This window comes from Pongo pygmaeus, chromosome 21, assembly GCF_028885625.2.
Source record: "Pongo pygmaeus isolate AG05252 chromosome 21, NHGRI_mPonPyg2-v2.0_pri, whole genome shotgun sequence".
Taxonomy (NCBI): Eukaryota; Metazoa; Chordata; class Mammalia; order Primates; family Hominidae; genus Pongo; species Pongo pygmaeus.
The window spans coordinates 5,186,173-5,210,066 of NC_072394.2; the positions used below are offsets into that span (position 1 = coordinate 5,186,173).

The 23,894-nt window shown below is 43.4% G+C and overlaps 1 protein-coding gene and 1 pseudogene across 4 annotated transcripts in view; one reads left to right on the forward strand and one right to left on the reverse strand.

Annotated features, from left to right (window-relative positions):
- SLX4IP (SLX4 interacting protein) overlaps positions 1–15,212 on the forward strand; it is a 200,806-nt gene extending 185,594 nt beyond the window's left edge. For all 4 annotated transcript variants that reach the window (XM_063659428.1, XM_054467844.2, XM_054467846.2 and 1 more), the window contains 2 exons: positions 8,289–8,389; positions 9,631–15,212. In XM_063659428.1, coding sequence (XP_063515498.1) covers positions 8,289–8,389; positions 9,631–10,351 — 822 coding nt within the window. In that variant the 3' untranslated portion in view covers positions 10,352–15,212. The remainder of the gene's footprint in view (positions 1–8,288; positions 8,390–9,630) is intronic.
- Positions 231–1,160, reverse strand: LOC129022119 (dnaJ homolog subfamily C member 9-like; annotated as a pseudogene).
- Positions 15,213–23,894: the final 8,682 nt, after the last annotated feature.

Here is a 23,894-nt window from a genome sequence, read left to right on the forward strand (position 1 = left end):
TGTCCAGCAAGTGTCTGGAAGGTGTTCTAGCTGGGTAGAGAGGCTATTCTAACAGACACACACATCGCAGAAAGCGGCATGAACAGAACCACATCCTAGATAAGAGTTCTGTGTACAGAAGATCCATGGAGGCAAGTGCTGTCAGGAAGGACACTGCCTCCCTCCACCCTCCCAACTGTCACCACCAAGTTCCTTCAGGTGAGACCTCACACAATGTCAAGTGCTTTCTAGGAAATACTAAGATCAGGTTGAGGGATTCTGCTTGGTCTAGTCAATCTGAAAAATTCAGGCTGGAAAGACACCTTTTCTCAAAAGTTGAATTGATTTTTGCCTTCAAATCTTGCCTGCACCTTGCCTACGATGACATCAATTTACACCTAAGGACCTTTGAAGAGAAAAATTCCATTATTTTCTTTCTTGAGAGCAGATTTTTTCCCTCCTCCTTTGGAAGATTTGCAGTACTTTGCTTCCATCTGAGCCAGAAAATTGTCCATTTCCTTTTGCCGATCCTTTTGTCTGCTCTGAATGGCTGCCTTCAGGCTATCCACGCCTTCATCAAGCCCCAACTCCTTTCTGCTCATTTCTGCTTCTTTGGCCTCTTCCTGAGCCCTCCTTTTCCTTGCATTCATCTTTTGTTTCGATTCTTTGACAAAGGCGTTATAGGATGGGACCTCTCCGGCGTCAATAGCTTGCTGAATGATATTCCTTATCCTGGGTTCCTCTGTGTACTGCACGCAAAGCACAGACTCCATGATCTGATCCATGTCACCCTTGAAGTCCAGATAGGCCTGCTTAATATCAGCCAGCTCTTCTTCCAAAGCTTTGTATGTCTTTTCAAAAGCTTGAATGTCCTCTAAAGATATCTTTTTAAAGAGTAGCCGCCAATACGCCTCCCAGTCTCGGTCTTGGGTGAACACAGGAGAGCCTTCGTCCACTGTTCTTTGCTCATCGTACACTGCTCTCTGTTCTCTGTCACTGAGAATGGAATAGACTTTTCCCAGGATCTGGAAGCAGCGGGTGGCGTCCTCCTTGTCGCCCTCACCCACCCAGTCCGGGTGTACCTGCAGGGACACCTTGTGGTAGCCTCATCGGACCTCGCCATCAGAGGCATCGCGTCGCATGTCCAGCACCCAGTAAAGCCAGCCATTAATTATTTTCATTTGGGGTTGAATTTGACAGAATCAGAAGAAATTCATGTACATAACCATGAGAAAACAGAACCAGCTCTCAAAAGATGAAGACAGAATTCATGAAGTCCTACCCTGAGAACAATTTTAAAGACATTGAATAGCTTTTTTTCATCCCTTTATTGCCTTCACATGACGTTTTACAATCCTAAAAACAAGAGTTTGGTGGGATAGCTTCTGCCATATGCTTCCAGTATGGCTGTGAAGGATACTAGGAGGATCATATGGGGTGGGCCATGTGGTCAGGATGAGCTGGGATTGGCTGGTGCACCCCAAGGACTCTTGGAGTGACCAGTAACCTAATGCCATGGCCCCAAAGATCTGCCGCCATAAACTCCAACCTCAGCTAATATTAATGTCTTAGAGCCTTCAGCCAGTTGCTGGAGAGCTGGCTGCAAGTCATTCCCAACATAGGCCATGTTTGTCGGATGGGTAGGGGTGTTACCATCCCATGTTGTGTGTCCATGTCACACACCAGGTTCTAGCCAGCAGCATCTGACCATGGGGTGTGGTATTAATATCTGCCTCACCAAGCTGTATTGAGGGTGACAGTGGTGGGTGCCCCCGTTTCTCTGTTCTCCCTTACTGCAAAATTCATCCAAAGAGGTGTTGGCTAGACCTGTGCTGGCCAGTACTTGTAGCCACTGGCCACAATTGACTACGGAGTATTTAAAATACAGCAAGTCAGAAATAATGTAATCTAAGTTTAAAGTGCACACCAGACTTTGCAGACTTAGTATATAAAACATCTGAATATTTTTTACATTGATTACGTGTTATAATAATTATATTTTATATTATGTTAAATATATATTATTGAAATGTAATTTCACCTTTAAAAGTGTCCTTTTACTTTTTTAATGGGTCTGTAGAAAATTTCAAGTTGCTCATACAGTTCACATTCTGTTTCTCCTGGAGAGTTCGGTCTCCAGTCTGCCTTCATACTGGAGAAGTGCCAATGCAGCCACTTGCACTTCTCCCTTGACCCCATCTCAGGTAGGCTTGGATCCCAGCACTTCATCAAAAACAGCTTATGTCAAAGTCACCTTCCTTCCAGTGATCAGTTTTCACTCATAACCAGTCAGCAGTGTTCCATACAGTTGTCACTTTCATTGGCATTTCATTCTTCACTTCCATGTCACTCTCTCTTGCCTCCAGGAGCAATATGCTATCTTGATTTTTTTCCTCCTCACTGATGCTTCCCTCATAGTCTCTTTTCCTGAATCCTCCTCATCTTTTCAACTTCTTTTACTCATCCAAAGTCATTTCCTAGTAGAGCTCATCCTGACTGACTCTGAGGACTTTGTGTCTGCAGCTCAGACCTCCCAGCTTTGTGTCTGCAGCTCAGACCTCCCTCTGCTGGAAACCTGCGTCTTCTGCCTGCTCAGCACCTCCATTTAGATATCCAGGAGGACTCTTACACCATCTTAGTCCATTTGTGTTGCTATAACACAATACCCAAGACTGGTAACTTATAAAGAACAGAAATTTATTTCTTATTGTTCTCAAGGCTGGGAAGTCTAAGATCAAATCGCCAGCAGGTTGGAGTCTGGTGAGGGTCTAGTCTCTGCCTCCAAGATGGTGTCTCATTGCTGAATGCTCCAGAAAGGAGGAGCAGTGTCCCCACAAGGTGGAAGGACAATAGGTCCAACTCCTTCCTTCAGGCCCTTTTATAAAGTCACCTAATCCCATTCATGAGGGTGGAGCCCTCATGGCCTAATTACATCTTCAAGGCCCCACCTCTTAATACCATCACATTGGCAGCACCTGAATTTTGGAGGGGACACAGTCATACTATAGTAACGCCTAAAACTGATTTCTTGGTCTTATTCCCCAAGCCTGACCCTAAATTTACTATGTTTTCTGTATTGGTAAAGGCCAACTTCCTTCATCCAGTTATTTAAACCAAAGATTATGGAGTCACCAATGACTTCTCTTTCTCCCACTCCCTATATCCAGTCCATCAGCACATTGTGTTGGGTCTTGCATCAAATTATACTTCCAGTCTAACCACTGCTCCCCAAGGAGCAGGCTCTTCTCCATCAATGATTGCCGAGGCCTCATCACTAGTCTTCCTCCTTGTAACCTTGTCCCTCTACAACGCCCAAGGTATTCCTTTTAAAATGTCAAGTCCCTTTTCTTCTAGGAAGCTTCCAGGGGTATATCATCTTCCTCACAATAAAATATGCCATCCTTATGAAAGTCACACAAGATCTGCCTTTTCACCACCAGTACGCACACACACCCCTCTTTCCTGCTTCCTGACCTCTTCCCCTGGTTTACTCTCCAGTTTCTGCACCTTCCAGGCATACTCTGTCCTCAGACCCTTGGTGTTCACTCTTCCCCCTGCCCAAAACGCTCTTCCCTGTCTGCTCCTGTGGCTTGTCCTTCACTCAGGTCTCAGTGTAAAGCCCACCTTGTTATCTACCACAGGCTTCCCTGACCACCGTATCTAACATAGCACCCCATGGCCCTTTAGATGTTTATTTCTCCCCATAACATCATCACCACCTGACATATGTTTATTTGTTTGTTTGTTGTCTTCTCCATTGAGATAGGGGCTCCGTGAAAGCAAGGTCCTTTCCCTCAAGGGCCTCAAGCTTTGCCAGGTACAGAGTTCAATATTGTCTGATTGGATTATTCTGTGGGATTCTGCTCAGTTATCAATTCTGTGTACCTTTAGGGCAGAAGTTCAATAATTCTGCTGGGTATCAGAATCACTGAGGGGCTTGCCCAAAATATACATGCCCTGACCCCACTTCCTAGAGATCCAAATTCTGAGGTGGAACCTAGAACATTTTCTAACACACTTCCCACATGATTTTGATGCATGGGATAAACAGACCACACTTTGCAAAAGGCTGTCTCACTGTACCAGTTTGTGTTTGTTTATCTGTTGCTCTGCGTTGCTGAGCGTTGTTTTATGTATATCGGCAGTTTTTGAATCACCTGGGAACCTAAATATAGATGCCCTCGCCACATCCCAGATCTTGTGAATCAGAACACTTCCATGGATGGGTCTTGGGAATCTCCATTTTCAAAAGGCTCCCTCTGTGCCTCTGATGCAGCCAGTCTTCCCACTGGCCTGCGGGAGCCCCTCCTCTGCTTTACAGACTTCGTGAGGAGGTTGGAAGCTCAAGAGCAGGTGTTTTCTCTGCTGTTTTAGGCCAACTTCTCTCCCTATCTCCCATTAATCCAACAGTGTTCTGTTCAAAACCAGTTTTTGTAAGTCACTGTGGGGTGACTCCTTGGTTTATCCAGTTTCAATGTGCCTTTGGGACTTAAACGTTGCCCAGTGTTTTTCTTTCTTTCTTTCTTTCTTTCTTCCTTCCTTCCTTCCTTTCTTTCCTTCTTTCTTTCTTTTTTTTTTTTTTTTTTTTCAAAGCCTTACTCTGTCACCTAGGCTGGAATGCAGTGGCACAATCATGGCTTACTGCAGCCTTGACCTCCTGGGCTCAAGTGATCCTTCCATCTCAGCCTGCTGAGTAGCTGGGACTATAAGTGCACACCACCACGCCTGGCTAATTTTTTATAGAGATGAGGTCTCACTATGTTGCCTAGGCTGGTCTCGAACTCCTGAGCTCAAGCTATCCTCCTACCTTGGCCACCCAAAGTGCTGGGATTACAAGCATGAAGCACTGCGCCTGGCCCAGTATTTCTAACTGCATCTCAAATTAGCCTGTTCTCTGATCAGAGGCAAAAAGGATATCTTAGGCACCTAGCCCATCCTGGTGGGGACTCTCTTTACAGTCCTTTCTATCCTGGAGTTTAAAATGTGTTTCCCAGGTCAGCCCATACAGGAATAGGGTAATATCACCCATTGTCATACTCAAACATTCGCCTGTTCAGCCTTCCCCTTGGTTCTGTACTGGGACATGTGCATTGACTGTCTTCATCCTTGGGATACTGGTCTCCAGAGTACCCCCAAAGATGGAGAAAAGTCCTGATCCCTTGCCCTGTGGCCTGCCTAGGCTGCTTAGGTTGCTGAGGGAGGGTATCTCCCTAGAGGCCAGGGCTTTGCCCTATTTCTGTTTGGTTTTGCCCTAGAACTGTGTACTGACATTCTTTATAGAGAGAAACTTTTGAATCAAAAATCTTCAAAGTATAACCAAAAAGTAAAACAAAATAGGAGGTAGGGTGGGGATGAGGCAGATGGCTGGAAATGGAGTATACCAAGGAATGATATTTGCAGAATTTTATTCCTTGGCCCAAGAGAGAGAGCTACCTTCCAGGTTGTAAGGAATCATTTATGATTCCTTACTGGATGATCCTGTTGGTTCCCTACTGGATGATCCTTACTGGATGATCAACCAACTGGATGATCCTGTTGGTTAATCTAATTTTTTAATACCTGAGTCTCCATGGACTCAGAATGTCCCATTCTGGACTTTGGATGGCCAGCTCTTTGGTAGCTTCTTTGAATATGGTGGGTTTATCTTCATTCTTTGCAAGAGATGATGGGATCATTATTCATGGCAGAATCTGAAAAGTAGTAGGGTCGTCCCATAAGCCCAGAAGGCACTTGCAACCCTCTTAGCACACATTATATATCTGCACCTTGGCGTTGTGCCTCCGGATAAGCCTCAGATTGCATTTTGATGCCAGATGTGAGAAGCCTTTAGTAATCAGGACTACTGCCTTTAGGAAATCCTGTTCCCAGGTGATAGCTGCTTCCTAAGGAATACTTGTTTGGGGGCTTGGGGGTTGGGGGGGCGGGGGAGGGGAGCAGCACTGGAGGCTCTGATTTAGAGACAAAGGGGAGTGAATTGACCCTAGAAATGTTAGAGTAAGAGATTTCTAATGAGACCTGACAGCTTAGGGGCTGAAGAGGGAGTCTAATCTTTTTTTTCCTGCCCACCCAGTCTTCATACAAATGTAAATATGCCTCCTTCAACAAATTGCCAAATGTGGTTTTAATTTGTAAGCAGGAGACCCCGCCTTGCCTTTCTCTTTCTTTTTTTTTTTTCCTTTTCTTTCCTTTTTTTTTTCTTTCTTTCTTTTTTTTTTTTTTTTTTTGAAAACTAAGTCACAGATTTTACACTTTTTGAACAGGACATTTCCTCCTGTCACTCCGTCATATTTTCTGTTGTCCTTTTTCTTCCAAGGACATTTTCCCCCATTGTTGTCAGAGGAATTTGGGATGAGAGCCGACTGCTCTGCTTCTTAAAGGAGTTTTTGAAGTTCCCATAGGAAATGCATAGTGCTCTTTAAACTGAATTTTTAAAATAAATGAATAAAGGCAGTGATTGAATTTAATACGAGATTTGAAAGAGTGTCACTATCACAGCATCATAGTTTATGTGGCATATGCAGTATTCATTGTTGTTATTTATGACCCTGTCTGCCTTCCATTGTGGATTTCTTCCAGCCTTGGGGAATTTACATCATTCCTAATAGCAAAAGGCTTTCTGGTTCCCACAGAGTTGTTCAAAGCCTGACTCATGCTCCTTATGTTAATTGTTCAGCTCTGAAAATACAGCACTTACAGGGTGTGGCTGTGAGGGGAGAATCTACTGTACTTATAGGGCATGTTTAGAAGTGTTTCACACATAAATCTCGATTCCTCTCTCTCTCTCTCTCTCTTTCTCTCTCTCATTTGAATTTTAAGCTGTCACTCATTTTGGCCAACTAGTAAGTCTTAGAAAACAAAAAAAAGGGAGTATAATCCAATAAAATCTAGAATATTCTGTTCACTAGCTTAAAACTCACTTGGGTTATAACCAGATATGACCTTGAATGACACTGGCCCAGGTCTGAGATGGATAGGCACAATTGAAGAGCGTGAAGAGCCCATCCTCAGTGGTGCAGGGCAGTGATGAGGCAAAGCACATCCCCTCGGCCTGTAGGATAACCAGGCACGGTACTCATGGCTGCCACCCACCAGGTACTCTGGGGCTGTCACTGCTAATTCCAGTGTATGTCTAAAGCAAGGACCTACTGACAACTTACTAAAGCTGTTTCTGGTGGTAGCAACATTTTATTGGAATTTGATGGAGAAGAATAGTTAGTTTCTCAAAAAATGTGAGGAGTTAACAACTTGTGTGGATTATCTACTTGATAACCAAAAGGAGAAGAGATTCCAAAAGCATGAAATGGGTTAATGTTGGCAAGGTAGGTAGGCTTTTACATTTTATAATTACTTCCTTATGATGCTTCCATGGGAACACAAAAGGCTAGATAGGCAGATAATCTATGAATTATATAAAACCAGAGTGGTGGTTAGTATAAGGAAAAAAGTCCCAAATTTTTTAGTAGCCAAGAATCACAAACTCTAGTTTTCAAAATGCCAATATTAAAAGATTTGACTGTTGCTATGGTCTTAGGTGTGACAAAATATTCTTTTTTTTTTTTCTTTTTTTGAGACAGAGTCTCGCTCTGTTGCCCAGGCTGGAGTGCAGTGGTGCCATCTCGGCTCACTGCAAGCTCCACCTTCCAGGTTCACGCCATTCTCCTGCCTCAGCCTCCCAAGTAGCTGGGACTACAGGCATCCGCCACCACGTCTGGCTAATTTTTTTTTTATTTTTAGTAGAGACGGGGTTTCGCCATGTTAGCCAGGATGGTCTTGATCTCCTGACCTCGTGATCCGGCCGCCTCGGCCTCCCAAAGTGCTGGGATTACAGGCGTGAGCCACTGCGCCCGGCCACAAAATATTCTTTATTTTTGCAGATAGAGAAAATATGTGGAATTCTTAGGATGGTAAGGGTGTAGACCACTGTGTCACCAGGTCTTGCTAGAAGAACAGAGCTCACAGGCACGTTGCCCCACACAGTAGGATTCTGGAGCTTTTGTCACAGCCTGAGCCTCACAGATAACAGATATTGGCTAAGAGTTCCCAGATGGTTTGGAATCAACATTATTTGCCTTATGGTTTTGTATGTTTATGATGCATATTAATGTATGAAATGTGGACTGGGAGTCCTAAAGAAGTTACAATTAACCATAAAGTCCTAGGTAAAAAAGGTTAAAATAGCTTACCACTGAGCAGTTTCATTCAGTCTTTACAAAAATAAATGTGTTCATTGGGGCATTCAGAGTGTGACTGTTTTCTCTCATGTTCAGCTAATAGATTTCTGGTTGAACCTTTGTTATCTTTTGGAGTAGACAGAAAGAGTTCTCCATGGAGTGTCTGATTACTTTGCTGAGTGTGCAGAGAGTTCACTTCCTCCCAGTGCAAAGCTCCGAAGAAATGCTCTGAAAGAAATGTAGGTGCAATGTGTTTCCTTTTTCTCATTTTTGCCTGTCTCTATGTATGGATAGATAACATGAAGTCCAGAATTAAACAGAGTGCCTGGAACTGAAGCACAAACTCCCCTCCATCACGTACTTACTCTCCCCTCCCTTCTGACTCTCTTCCTTTCTGGACAATAGGGATAGAATCCTTGCTTCACAGGTGTGTTGCAAGGAGTAATTAATGACACGTTCTTTGAAGATGAAAAGCACCTGTTGGTGGTGTGTTTCATACCACTTTCGGAGGGACTACAGACAGATCTAAAAAAATACATTCCTTTCCTAAGATCCTTGTTCCAACTTTAATATAATTACGATAATCCTCATGCTCCTGGTGTCAACAGTAAGAACATGAATATTACATGTATTTGTTTTCGCACTGAAGCTAGCCAAAATAAATATTTCAGCTTTCAATGTTTTGGTGGTTGAGGAAATTTCTTGCCATTCACAAACCTGTAAATATATGCTGAAGTTAAGATCTTTAGTCTCTAATTCTCCCTGTGCAGCTTCTATCCTGCCCCTCAAAGTGCACTTTATCATCAGAGTGAAGTTACATTGTCTGTTGTGCATGCTGTAAGGAGCAAGGGGCTTATATCCAGCTATATCGACACTCTTTTGTCTTCCATGATTGTATTTTATTGCCTTTCATGCTGACTATCTGAAATTTCTTCCAGGACATTTCAAATTATATTAACTAAGTCCTACTCCCATTTGTTGATCAAGTTTGATCAACAAACCTGATACCAGCTAAATGGTGGTTGTATTTGGGTAACATCTTGAAATAGCCTGAGAGAAATTCCAGAAGATTTTTCTTTACTCACAAGTAGAAATTGTGTGTATGTGTACATTTGTGTACACAGAGCCTGGGTCTACTCCTGGGAAAAAAAATCAGTATATGGGCAGTACTGACCCTTAACATTGGAAATGAATACCTATTTGCCTTAGTTAAAATGTGAACGCCATCATAAATCCATTTTTAACCCAACGATTGATAAGCAGTATCATGTATAATGGAAAATGTGAAGGTTTTTGCTTGATTCAATCTGCATTTAAACATACACTTGTGGTGGGGAGTGTTTCCAGATTTGCTGGGGAAGCGAGAAGGCAGGTAGTGCTTGCCTCCTTTTTCAGGTGTAGGAAATGTGGTAGAGGGAATCTGGAGGAAACAGTGCCATGACAGCTTTACAAACCATAAAATCATTTTTGTTTGTTTCAGTGTGAAAAGAACGGAAACAAAAAGCAGTGTCACGAGCAAATCACAGACCAGAAGAGACACTGTGGAAACATCTAGTGACTCAGTGATTGCAGAGATAGCAAGGAGGAGGAATAATGGTCAGGCTTCCTCCAGTCCCCCATCAGAATCCACAGGACAAGCAAAGGATTACATAAAGACAGCTGAGAGCCACTGGGGGCTTCCTGTTCAAAAGCTGGAAAAAGTTAATCAGACCCAGCCAGAAGACACTAGTGGCCAGCAAAAACCTCATCCTGGGGAGCGGTTAAAGACAGGGCTTCTAAGCAGGAGCCCTGTCTGTAGCTGTGAGTCAGCATCACCAGGTCCAAAACAAAGTCCACGAGTGGCCAAAACCCAACAGAAACGCAGGAACTGCAGCTCTGCGGAAGACTTCGACCACCACAGGAGAGTTTCTCTTGGAAGTGATCGATTAGTCCCGAGAGAAATAATAGTGGAAAAAAGCAAAGCCGTCAGGGTTTTGCCAGCTTCAGAGTTGTCAGATCCAGGGTTACTTTTGAAACAAGATTTGGCAAAAACCACGTCTAAGGAAGAGTTGCATGTTTTGGAAAGTCTCTCCTCCAGACATCTTATGAAAAATAACCCAGGGCAGGCACAGCAAACCGGCTCAGCCACAAACACTGAAAGATTATCTACAATTCAGAACAGCCCAACCAAGAAAAGAAAGAAATATGAAAGAGGCCATTAACACTGAAGAGGACTGCACCATTGGAGTTGAGGACATAGTGGCCAAACCTGTGACAAGAGAGCTGCGAATATAGATGCCGGGATGTTAAAGGAATTAATTAGAATGACTAATTTAAATAGGAAGTATGTTATCTGTGTTATGGCTATGGTTTGTTTTCAAAGCATTTCAAACCAGGAGGCTATATGCTTGTTCTAACAGCGTTGCTTCTTTATCATTGTATTTTATGACTGTCTTCAGAGAATTAGTAATGACAAAGAGCCATCCACCTTGTCAGGGAGGAGACTGTGCAAGGACTGCATGAAGAAACTGATCATGAGCCCCTTCTTGGCACATCACTGTGCAGACCACACAATGGATCACGCAAAGACAGTGCTGCCGTGCTGCCATTCAGCTCCAGGGGTACAATCCATCCCCCTGCTCCTCAGCCTGAGTAGGAGGGCAGTGAAGGAACAGGCTAGTGGTTCTTAGCATGTGGTCCTGGGACCAGCTTCGTTGTCTGGAAATGTGCTAGAAATGTGGTTATTGGGCCCTGCCCCGTGCTGAGTAACTGCCTTTGGGTGATTCTGAAACATGCCCGAGTTTGAGAACCACTGGACTAATAGAACACTCCCCAGTGCTTCCTCCAGCCTGGCTGCCATGGCCTCCATCGAGCTCACCAGTTGGGGCCAGATGTGCACATGCATCCCCTCGGACTCCCTCAAACTTGTAAAACACTTGGGTTTGGTGTATGGGTCACTCTCTTCCTGGCTTCTACAGTATGGCAGCCATCGCACCCACGAAGGTGTTACTTACCCTTATAATTGTTGAAGTTGATGGGCAATTCTGCCCAACCTTAGGAGAAGACATCAGAGAGGCTCGTTGTTGCCTGTAGCTCAAGCATGTCCCAGTCCCTGCTCTTGCACCCACCTCCAGGATTTTGGTTTGGGACAGACTATAACCTAACGGGAACTCAGTGACCAGGTTCCAGTTTCCCAGTTGGAAGGCTTCACAGGCAGTTCAAATTTCAAGACGGGAGCCTTCCCTTTACAATGTCACCCACTGTCTCCAGTGGGCTTGCTGAAATGTCACATAGTGAATTATAGCAATGACTTATTTTGGATGGACACCCGCTAAAAATTTCCAATAACCAAATTTCATTCTAAAATAGGAAAGAAACAATATTCAAGGTCCATTCATTCAATACATCTTTTTATTTTTTCTGTTCAACCTGGGGTGGTCCTTTGAAATAGCACCTCCCCTAAGTAATAAGGAAAACATAGTATATTCCCTAAAGTGTTGAAGTTAGCAGAAAAATCACCCAGAAAAGCCCAAAACAATGAAAAGAGTACAGAAACAGGCATAGTGTAGGTTCATGCTTGAGATGGATTAGTGGTTTATTCCATCCCGTTCTATCCTTTCCCATATCTCCTGTCCCCACTTGTTAAGACCAGTAAGACTCATGAAGCAGCAGCTATATTTCATGGCACCATTTTGGGCCATGAAATTCCATCTTGATCACCAAACCTGACTATGGTGGTAGATACTGTTACTTTGATGTTCCAAACCCTGCCTAGAAACCGTTCCTGTCCCATGATCCCAGCCTCACCACCCCCACTTGAAACAGCCCTGCCTACTGGTGTCCTGTCCTCTTCCCTCTTGGCTTTTTTCCTGCTCCCAGCGGAACCCAGTCAAGGGATTCTATAGGAGAAGAGGGAGCCCAACAGAATGCTAACTTCAGTGGAGCTGACTCTGCTTATACAATAGGGGTGGGCTGCACAGAGTGGAAACCGAGTACCTGGTAGAATGTGCATTTCCATGGCCCACTGTAGGCCCCTCTCTTAGAGCAAACAGTATTTTAGGTGTGCTCTTTATTGAACACAGGACCACAGTGTGTCATTGAATCTTCTTAAACAGAAGCAATTAGAACGATTTATATATAGGGAGGGCACAAGTAATAAATAACCCAGGGGATAGACCAAGAAGCAGCAGCTCTCTGGAAAAGAGTCTGGAATTAAAAAGACAGCTGTACTAGAACAATAGCCACTGCCTACTCCAGAACTAGGGGGGAGGTATTTGAGCTGGAGCCACCAGAGAAAATTTCTATTGAGAAGTTTTTATGTGTTTGTTGTGTTGGTTTTTTGTTGTTTTTGTTTTCTTCTAATCTTTCTCCGAAGTATCACTCTAGTATTGAGAAATTTTTCTTTCATTAGCTAACCTGGGTTTGGTGGTTAAGGCTAGTACTTGTACTTAGAATGATTTCTCTGTCAAGAAAAGTCTTGGCTTCAGAGTTTGTTATAGTTGGGGATATAACAATTACTGTGATCTAAGAGAAAAAATAGCACCTTTGGTTGTAGATAGATGTGGTTTTCCTCACAGCCCTCACATCCCTTCATGTAAAAGGGATTTTAACAGGATTTACGGAGAGAATGGCTCTCAGTTCCCACACTGTGACATGTGTTTGAGGAATTTTGCCTTTAAGCGTTTTTCTTGTACATGGCTGAAACACCCCTGGCTCTCTTGTTATTTGAGTGGTTGCATGATTCTTTGGATATTTGGAAGTACAAAGGGGTAAATGGATGCCAGGGGTTTTTTGTTGTTGTTGCTTATTAGGTAGGATATGAAGAGTTCTCACTGTTGGGAATGGTATGTGTTTTGACATTCTTTTTTTTTTTTTTTTTTTTTTGGAGACAGAGTCTCGCTCTGTTGCCCAGTCTGGAGTGCAGTGGTGCCATCTTGGCTCACTGCAAGCTCTGCCTCCCGGGTTCATGTCATTCTTCTGCCTCAGCCTCCTGAGTAGCTGAGACTACAGACGCCTGCCACCATGCCTGGCTAATTTTTTGTATTTTTTTTTTTTAGCAGAAACAGGTTCTCACCTTGTTGGCCAGGGTGGTCTCGATCTCCTGACGTCGTGATCCGCCCACCTCGGCCTCCCAGAGTGCTGGGATTACAGGTGAAAGCCACCGCACCCGGCCTGTTTTGACATTCTTAATGATCTTAATAATTTGGCATCTGAAAGTCTGAAACAATGTCAGTATTCTTAGTCAAAAAGAATAAGTTCTTCAACCACTTGCGTAGCACCCCAAATTATATTCAAGTCCCTGTGACTCCAATGCTTGGAGAAGTCATTGATCTGATTTGATTAATGTTATAACTTTGAATTTCCTAACTTTCTCAGCAGCATGGAAATAGATTGGTGTTGAGGTTATTTTAATGTCCATAAACTAAGAAAGGTCTGGGAACAAATAATTTGGCATCTGAAAGTCTGAAACAATGTCAGTATTCTTAGTCAAAAAGAACAAGTTCTTCAACCACTTGCGTAGCACCCCAAATTATATTAAAGTCCCTGTGACTCCAATGCTTGGAGAAGTCATTGATCTGATTTGATTAATGTTATAACTTTGAATTTCCTAACTTTCTCAGCAGCATGGAAATAGATTGGTGTTGAGGTTATTTTAATGTCCATAAACAAGAAAGGTCTGGGAACAATCTGTATGATTTTTCTTTCACATTTTCTTATCTTTGCCACTGGAGGTTAACTGTCGTCCAGATATGCATATGAATTGTGAAATGCAAAGAGGCAAACATTTGGGGGTAGGGAAGTAAGTGCTGTAGTTCTTTTGTTCACTTATTTTAATACTATAGAAGTGTATTTCATTTTATAAAAAGCAAGAATCATAAAAACCCTCTGTATTTTGATTTATGGAGAATATAGCTTATCTCTGAAGTATCTCAAGATATATCTTGGGGACCACAATGGGATCACAGTGTAATTGTTTGCTGTTGGTGTCATGTTTGGATTTTAGCATGGTTTGTTATGCATGTCAGTGGCCTTTGATTTCAGAAAGAGCTTGGCGAGGGCAGAACACATAAGGGAAGGAAACCTCTGCTCAAGAGAATGGCCTGGGATCACAGTGTCGCCATTCCCAATTTCCTTGAATTCCTTCTTGGCAGGCCCTACTGTAATATTTCCACAAAACTGTAATGAGTGGCCCTCCTTTGGAGATAACAGATGCCTTTCCTAAGAACTCAAAATTCTCTTTTCAGCGTGCTGTGACTTGAATATGGAAATCATTTTAATTTCTTCTTTTCTCTTATGAGGAAATTGCCATGCTTGGTTTGTCAAGACAAGAGAGTTCATTCCTTATTATTGGAACATTAATGAATTGAAACATGTTGAAGCAAGTAAAAAAAATCAAAATTAGGTTGGTTTATCCTAAATAGTTAAAAGCCTTCCTTAGTACAAAATAAATTAAGCGTTGTAAAATGAAGTTAATTCAGATAATTACTCAGTACAGAAATCTAACCGTATATATCATTGGTATTGCAATTTAAGGGTATAATTAAATTCTCAGAAATCTGCAGGACTCGCTCTAATTTGCTTTCTATATTTATTTAACAAGACAGGGAACAAATATGTGTCAATATTCAGCTTAACAGAGGGGACTTGAATGGATAAAATTATCTTTAATTATCTAGAGCTACCCAGTACTGGGCTTGAATTTAATCACAGACAAATGTTTCCTTTGGCAGCATAATATTACCATACACCATATTACCTTATAATTGCCATTACAGTTCCTTATCAAAAATGTTAATTATTTGCTTGAGCAAAAATCAGTAAAACCATATGTTTGACCCTAAAGTATTTGATCAGGGAACAGAAGGTGTGAATTGGACAGATCCCCCGAATAACTTTCTTCAATCAAGTTGAAAAACCAAACAGCTATGTAAGTCCCCAGGAGAGCTCTTTTTCCCTTATCTTCTCATTTGTTTTGTTTTAAACTGTTTAAATAGTTCAGATGGTTGTGGATGCCTAGGAGATGAAACTTATATAGTAGAAATGTACTGTTTTATGAATAAAGAGTAAAATTGTTTTAAAAAATTGTGTATCACTTCTGTTCTTCAAAAACAAGTGAATTAACCCCAAGAAATACATATTCAAAATGCCCTTTTCTGGACAGCTATTTTAAATTATGCTCTATTTGTAAGAAGTGTTTGTGTTTTCTTTGTTGAAATAATTCTGCAGTTTTGAATACTATGTAAAATAATCAAAGGAGCTTTCCATTTAACCATCGGCCTTAAAGATTTAAGTATTGAAAACCCAGCAGGAAGCATTTGGATTAAATTGACCCCTAAGATTTTGGGGTGCTCCTTACAATGTGGACTTGTTCCCAATTCTGCTCCCAACTAAGAGCTAAGATAGACCTCTTTGGCAAGATTAAAACTATGGCACTTTGACTCCTTTCCAAGGATCTTGACATTCCCCAAGTGGATTCATTTCCATTTTCCAAGTGAATCTAATCTTTACTCAGAACTGATGAAGTCCTGGGCTGACTGTCTACACTGCCTTTCATTTCAGTACTGTAGGCTTCTCTAGTTTTGCACATAACTTTTCAGAAGCAGTTTAGTCAGGTTGGAATAATACATTTGAATAGCTGTGCGTGCAATGCTGAGAACCACTGCAGTCGATGAGGCGTAGCTCATTTCTTCCTAGTGTTTTGGTCGTGGTGGCCCGCCATCTGGCCTAACCCACAGGAAAGACACCCTGCCCTGGACATGGGGGCTGGGCCTGGGATCTGGGGACTGCCTAACAGCATGGGGCTGCAAGCTGCAATCCCTGGGTCCAGGCTGCTGCTTTGCCACTAGTTGGTTTTATATGTTTTGGTACAAGTCATGTAACCTCCCAGGCCTCAGTTTCTTCATCTGTCAAATAAAATTATCTCTAATATTTTAAGTGCCAAACACAGCTTTTAGTGCATCGGGATAGACATTCCCCTCCCACGTATTAATGTCTACATCTGTTTGAAAATGGTTCTCTACACTGGCCACCTACTGGGTTCACCTGGATAGCTTCTAGTTCAATCAGAATCCCTGAGGTTTGGCCTGGGCGTTGGTATTTTTAAAGCTCGTCAAATAATGATTCTCAGGAGACACCATAGTTAAGAACTATTGTTTAAAAATGTGGTGTGTGCGTGTAAATAGCGGATGTTAAAAGAGACAGGGTCCGCTGAGTATTCTTTAGAAGAGGGGCTTTCTGCAAATCAGAAGTGTACCTACTTTCAAGTAAATGAGTAGGAATGGCTTTGGGGACAAGGTGTCAGTCAACAGTCATACATGTTAATCTCACAAAGAGATGTGTTTTGTTTTCTTCTGAAGGCCCATCTACATTGGTTCTGCTGCTTTAGAACCTACACATCCCAACACACCCATCATCTTTGCCAACGTTGAGAAATTGTTACCCTCGTTCAGAAGATGGGTCTTTAAAGCACCTAAATAATTGTCTGAAATTTTTACATAAACCTCTGGGGTTTGCCTTTGATCATGATCGTTAATATCATTAATAGGCTCTCTCTAAAAGTGCGTGTGAATCTCAAGTTAGCATTTGGCAGGGCAGTGGAAGAACGAACGCTTTTAAAATAGTTTGGCTCAGAAAGTGCATCTGAAATAACCCTGTGGGAAAATCAGGAGAATTTCTCATCCTCCAAAGGATTACCTAGGATGAGATACTGACCTTGTATTTTAAGTTCAGTTGCATTTCTTAAAACCTCATTCATTACCCAGCCTGATTTATTTTAGGAGTGAAGTAGGCTGTGGGAGGGGGCTATATAATGATGTATGGTTTTTACGTTTGCTTTTTGTTTTCTGCACAGTTCCCAAAAGATTTTTATCATAACGTGTATATATATTTCTTTGAAAAAAAAATCCAGCTTCTTCACAAGATTTACTATGGCTTTTCTCTTAGAAATTAATGCTGAAGAATTCTCTCCTCTTCAGGCTCTAAGGCGATCAAACCCCAGAAGGCTGAGTGTGTGCGGGGTGAGCAGAGCGCTGACCTCTGCCAGGGGAGAGGTCAGTTCAGCACACAAGACTCAAAAGGGAGGAAGAAAAAGCAACTCCTCAGCAGGGAGTTTGACTTGCTTTAGGGCAGAAGAGCTTTTATAAATGAGTTCCCAGTCTCCCACGCCCTCTCGCCTGCACTTCTGTTACCAGTCCTGTTCTGTGCTTAGACACACACACACACACATGCACACTCACACCTCATTTCCACTCGTTGCTTCACATCCCTCTCTCCACCTGCCCCAGGAACAGTGGAGAGACTGACAGACCCTGCTCCAGAGGAGGCAGGTGATGGATTGACTGGGAATTTTTCTAGGCCCAGCAGCTCCCAAGGCCTTTTCAGTTCCTCCTTCACACGCTTGACTGGTGAGAAGAACTCAGAAGGCTCTTTCCCAAACCCACGGTGGGTGCCTGGGAAGATGAATACCAGCGCATCCATTCCTGTTGTCAGAGGGAGAGGTGGAATGGTAAATCAGGGCAGCCTCCAGCCAGGAGGTGGGAGACTGGGCTGGGTATTTGGGATGTGTCCCAGTAGGAGGAGTCTAGAGGGACCTTCCTGTCACAGCACCAGAGAAGGACCTTGTGAAGCAGCAACATTGCTCTATTCATATATTCTCCTTAAAATGCTGCCCCAGTGAGCCTTGTCCCAGTGCCCTTCTGCTCAGCACGTGGGCCGTCTGCCTGTGGCAGAGCCTGGGGCATCTAGAAAAGAATATTCTCAGGTGGCTCTCCTGTGAAAATGCCCCATCAATCTGAAGGCACTTGTAGGCAGCAGAGCTTTCTATGCCAGAGGTGCCAGGGATCTGGGTTGCTATTGGGGTTCTTGTTTTGATGCCAATATGCATCTTCACCAGAAAGAAACTTCTAGATGTCACTAAAATCTTTACACAAGCTCAAAGACAAGGAGTCTCTGCATCCATCTGTGAATTTTCTACAGCAAATTGTCCCTGTTTTCCCTTGAAGATAGCATTTCCTGGTACCAGTTTATCAAATCTCATGTTCTTCTGGGCCCCAGTTGCAGAAACAACTTTGGCTCTTGTTTTGCATGTCTGTCAAGTCTAATTCCAGGTCCTAATAATGTTTTAGAAAAGCTCACTGAACTTAAGAGAAACCTTAATTTTCTGCTACCAGCAATGCATGTCTGCCTAGGCCACCTGCCTTGCCCTCCATGCAAGGGCACTCCTAGCAGAGAGATGGTGGGAGAGAAAGTTTGGCTTCACATTTAGCCCCTTCTCAGTGCCAAAGAAATGGCCACTGTACAGTGACGACAGCCAAGGAGGGAACTTCCTTGTAGGGAAAGCCTCTGAGGAAGCCGGGGGTGGGAATACAAAGTATTTCTGAAATGCCCAACCCACTGAAAACCTCCAGAAAATGGAAGTCAAACATTATCTCGTTTCACAAGGAGAGAAAACTATCTCAAGACTTGAGTGTCCTGGAGTCCTCCAAGGCCAGGTATCTGAGTTTACCTCATTTGGCACACATTTTATAAAATAGGGGTTTGGAGGGATATAGAGGATAAAACTGTGTTCTATTCTCATTATTCTCAGGCTGTAGACAGCTGTCGACACTCACAGACCACACACCGTTGTAGACTTCAATTAGGCACCAAGTTTTGTACAGTCCTGTAGTTCATTCTTGTCTTGAATGAGCTTTTCTTTCTCCTATGCTGGAAGCCGGCTCTGAATTGATCAGGGAAAAAGCTAACAACGATTTGTATAGTCACAGCCAAATACGACACCTACAAGTGACATAGCTGGTACGATCGTTTTTAGAAGAAGCCTATGTTAGTTTTCTATCCCTGTGTAAAAAATTACCATAAATTGAGAGACTTAAGACAACCTAAGTTTATTATCTCACAGTTTTTGACACTTAGCTGGGCCCTCTGCTCAGGGTCTCATAGGCTGAAATCAGGGCATCAGCCAGGCTGCATCCTCATCTGGATGCTCAACCAGGGAAAGGTCCACTTCCAAGCTCCCTTGTTGGCAGAATTCAGTTCCTTACATTTGTAGGACTAAGATCCGCATTGTCTCACTGGCTGTTGGCAGGGGACTTCCTAGAAGCCATTTCTCAGGTGCTTGCCATGTGACCTCATCCATTTCATTAGTGGAGAAACCTTGGCATTGAATCACTTTCATGCTTTGAATCTCTTTGACTTCTCCTTCTGTGACCAGCCAGAGAAAACTATGCTTTTAAAAAGCTCCTGTAATTAGGTCAGCCCTACCTGGATAATCTATATTTGAAGGCTAACAGATTTGAGACTTTAATGACATCTGCAAAATCCCTTCACAGCAGTACCAGGATTAGTGTTTGATTGAATAACCAGGGGCCAGGGACCTTTGGGAGCCATCATGGAGTCCTGCCTACGACCAGATCCAACAGCACTTAGCTCTTCTCTGACAGGGCCAGTTTAATGGTGTAATGGTGAGAAAGTAGACTGTCAGTTGGAATCTAGCTGAATTCCTTAATCTTTTAATGGTTGCTTAGAGCAAATACTGAAAGCAGTGCTCTTTCCTTTACCTGTAGCCCTTTTCATGAATACTACAGTGGCACACATTTATTGTCACCATGACAGATGAGGAAACTGAGGTGCAAAGAATTTTGGAAACTTTCCCAAGTTAGTAAATGGCAGTGCCAAGAATCTGGGTCTGGCAAACCTCAAAGCCCAGAAACTGTGTTGTTAGAACACACAGGTGGAAAATTTCAAACCAGGAGCTGGAAGGAAGAGCTGCAGTTGGAATCAAAGAAGTCTCACTCCAGAATGCATGCTCTTGACCACTAAGCACACAGCCTGGCTTTGCACACCAAGAAGGTGAAAGTAACAGTCTAGTAAAGGAAGGGTCAGGCCCACGTGGAGGCTGAACGCTCTGCAGGAGATGTTCAGGACCTCTTTTGTAACTGCACTGCAGCCAACGCTGTCCGACTGAGAGCTCACAGGAAGCACGGAAATGACAGGGCGTGGAGGTGGAGAAAGCCAGAGATTGTGGTCCCTCCCGGCCCCTTCCCACTCCCTTTACTTTACTAGAGGCACTTTTTTCCTTAGTTTGTTGCAAACCTGTAGGACGTGTCACGTTTGTGCTCTTCCTTTCTGCTTTATGCCTTGAATTCTTTAAAAATTCTTCTAAAGTAACATCACTGCAAAGCCAGAGAGAGCCCCCGAGGGCATCTGATTGTTCATGTCCTGAACTTGGAGGGTTTATGTTTCTGTCTTGGGGATGGGGTTTTTCCAAGTCACTCAGTGTGGGTGCCTGGGCGCAGAGGAAACTTCTACATAGAATGTACTTCTGGCCTACCCTGACACGACAAACAGGTTAAGGATGACTTGTGGGAGATTTTGCTAATCCATCAGTGCTGGGTGGGGCAGAGTGTGGAGGCGTAGCCTTTTGGGGATGTCAGGTGGAGGAAGCAGAGCTGCCCACAGGCAGTTCCAGGAACTCTCAGGTGTGTCTGAACTGGCCCAACCGCACACTGGACGTGGCGAACTTCATCACATTCAAGCGATCTGGATTTTAGTCCTGTTAAATGCTCAGGTGTTTTTGTGGTGATAACCTGGAAGGAAGCTGCCAGGGGGAGTGGGAGTGGTTAGGGAACATGGGATGAGGCCTAATGATAATTGCAATCACCTGACACTGGCGAGGACCCTGGCACCTGCATCTCAGACCCAGTGAGCAGCAGTGCGGTTCTGAAAACGCCTGTAAAATGTGCGTGTGTGCATATGCGTGCACACAGGGAGCAATAGGACCTAGTGAGGCTGTTGATTTCCTTTCTGAACCTCTTTTCCTGCAACTCATTTTAATTCTATGAAGCAAAAACTAAAAGGGAAATCGAAAACTTCCCAAGAACAAAGGAACAGCCTACAAAGGAGCAGGGCTTAATCTGCCTTTGATGCAGAAAACACCTATTGCTCCCGGATTTATATCAATGTCACTTTCTAGGCAGAACCAGTTCAGATTGGCGACACTGTCTTAGCAGTCGCTTCCTGTGACCTCCCTTGAGACTTTGCATCAATTTTTGTGAAGTGCTGATCTCCCAAGGCTTTACCTTTTAAAATCACACTAAGGGCAGGATCCCAGCATAAACCTCGCAAATTCCCAGAAGAGGCAGAAAACACAGCAGCCCAGGAAGCAGGATCCCCAAGTTCTAGTTCTGGCTATTGCTAACTCTTTGTATAACTTCAAACAAGTCCTTGAACCTCTCTGAGCCTCAGTTTCCTCTTCTGGGAAAGTAGTGGGGGTTGGATCCTTTGATGGGTAAGGACCTTGATTGCATTAACATCCTGTGATAAAGGTATTTCACATGTAACATCTATGATAAAGGTATTTCAACTGCACATATCTCAGCAAGGATGAACTAAAACAGCTTTTTACTCTTCAGGTGCAGAACAGAGGGGGCCAACCTGTTTGGTTGCCTGAGTAGTGATTAGGAAGCCAGCTGCAAACTTGTATTTCCCTCCGGGATCACCGATGAGCACCACCAGCCCTGCCAAGAGAGCTTCTCTTTAAAACAAAGCTGTTACTTTCATGTTGCTGGCATCTGCGTTTGCTTTCTGGATAACTCAACCTTTGGGTGCCCTGGTGTGGATATTTGCAGTGCGGGTGGGTTGGAGAAGGCAGCAGGCAGACCTCAATTCAAGGTTCTTACTGGATTTAAGAGCCTTTATTCTCCAGGTTAATTTTCCTGACTTGCATATCACAGGTTAATACTGGACCCAGGCATAATGATACATAATTTGAGACTTGTAAAAGCTGTCTTGGACTTGAAAGAAACACACTCTAAGCCAGGAAGGTTGTGCCCAGCATGCAAGAGCAAGTAATACAGGTAGAATATATGTCCAAAGCAAGAGAGCCGCACCCTTTTGACATGATCTCAGAGGCTGCCGGGCAGGGTTTAGGCTCCTCGGCTGGCCAGGCAGCGATACCACGACAGCCCTACAAGCATCACTCCCCCCAACCCGCTCTTAGTTTTATTTTAACAGCCATTGGAAGGCAATGGTTCGCAAACGGAAATTTGTTATTTTTAATAGACCCCGAAATACCTCGTGGATTTGAAGTGATGCAACAAGATTGCCCTAATGGTTTCTAAACTTTGTTTTTAAGACTTCTGGGGCCAGAACTATAGAGAACTGCCTCAGGGCACACTTCTAGCTCAGATAACCAAGCTGTTTGTTGGCATTGCTGGAGACTGACATACCCTGAGCTGGGATGTTTAGCTGCTTGTGGGGTGGAAAAAAAATGTTAAGAAAAATAATTGTTGTTTTTGCAAACTATCTATTTAAAAACAGAACCTCAGGAAGCAGATTTCTGTTCCAATGCTTGGATGAATCAGAGCTTACAAAGTATAAATACACATTAGCAGGAGGAGGCTTCCCATAACCCATGTGCTTGTATGTCTTCCCAGACCAGGAACCTCTGAACTCCTGTTTCTCATTCCCAGTAGAGGCAAGAAAGAGACGCATAGTCGAAACGGAAATGGTGGAGCATTGCTCAGCCCAAGTTTCAAAGCCCGATAGGCCTGTAGAACTTTTTTTTTTCCTTTAAAGGCAACTGGTTTTTTGCTGCACATTTGCTCACTTTGGAGCAGACAGGTGTAAGCCATTTGGAAAGGTGGGAAACCCACGCTCTGGCCCATTTTGCTCCTTGCTACCTAAGAAATATTACAGAATAAGTTCATTTTGACTCACTGACCCCTCAGATCAGCTAATAGGCATGAAGCACTTAGACCATAACTTGCTCAAGGGGCAGTGTAATTATTTTACTTAAAAATGATGTCAGGTGGCAATTTAGCAACAAACTGGCTTCCAGGCTATTTAATTCAGTTTAACAAGGAAGAAAAACATTATAATTAGTTAAGAGCTGGTACTGTAGTACTTTAGCAGAGTTGCTCCCAATTTTTAGAGTGCATGAGTCGGGGAGGAAGAGCGAGCTTGTCAAAAATTCAAATTCCCAGGCTCCACTTCTGGTGCATCTGGTCTAATAGGGTCATGGACCAGTCCTGGAAATCGGCATCTTAAAATTGTAAACCCTCTCGCAAATCACCACTGAGTCTCCTTTGGCTTTTAGTCAATTAAGATACATCCTCCCCCTCCACTTTCTATTCAAATTCTACATCATGAAAATATAGAATCTCAGGACAGAGCTTCCCATCCTAAAAAACACCAGCTTTAAGTGTTCTTTCCTGGAGTTTCATGGGATATTCTAATGCTAGAGTTCTAGTTAGCCAAGTTTCTGGACTGAAAATTTTTTCTTCCAGGGCCCCTTTAAAGAGAGCCCAGGGCATTCCTGGGGAATGAATGGTAAAGGCACTGAGTCCCTTCCTCTCTACTTTCCTAACCCCAGGATAACCAGAGCACCATTGCCTGCTTCCTTCTTCCTGAAGGAAGGGGAAAATCCACCCTTCACAATTAAAGTTCTGGCACTGAGCCACGTCCAGAGGAGGCTGATCTATGCCCTCCCAATACCACGGGTGTCCCAGACAGAAGGTGAGTTAAGACAACACCCGTGAATCCCAAGATCCCTTCCCTCCTGGAATAAAGAATTGCAGAGACTCATTCAACTTTTTTTTTTTTTTCTTGGCACAAAAGCATCTGGCAGCTACCCAAGGAATTCTGGGGTCCTGCAGAATCCAAGTTTACAAACTACCAGAACAAGGTTTTGCTTCAGGATAGTGTTTGACTCCACTGCTGCGAAATGACTGTCTCCTGGCTAGTAGGATCTAGACTTCTCCCTCCCTT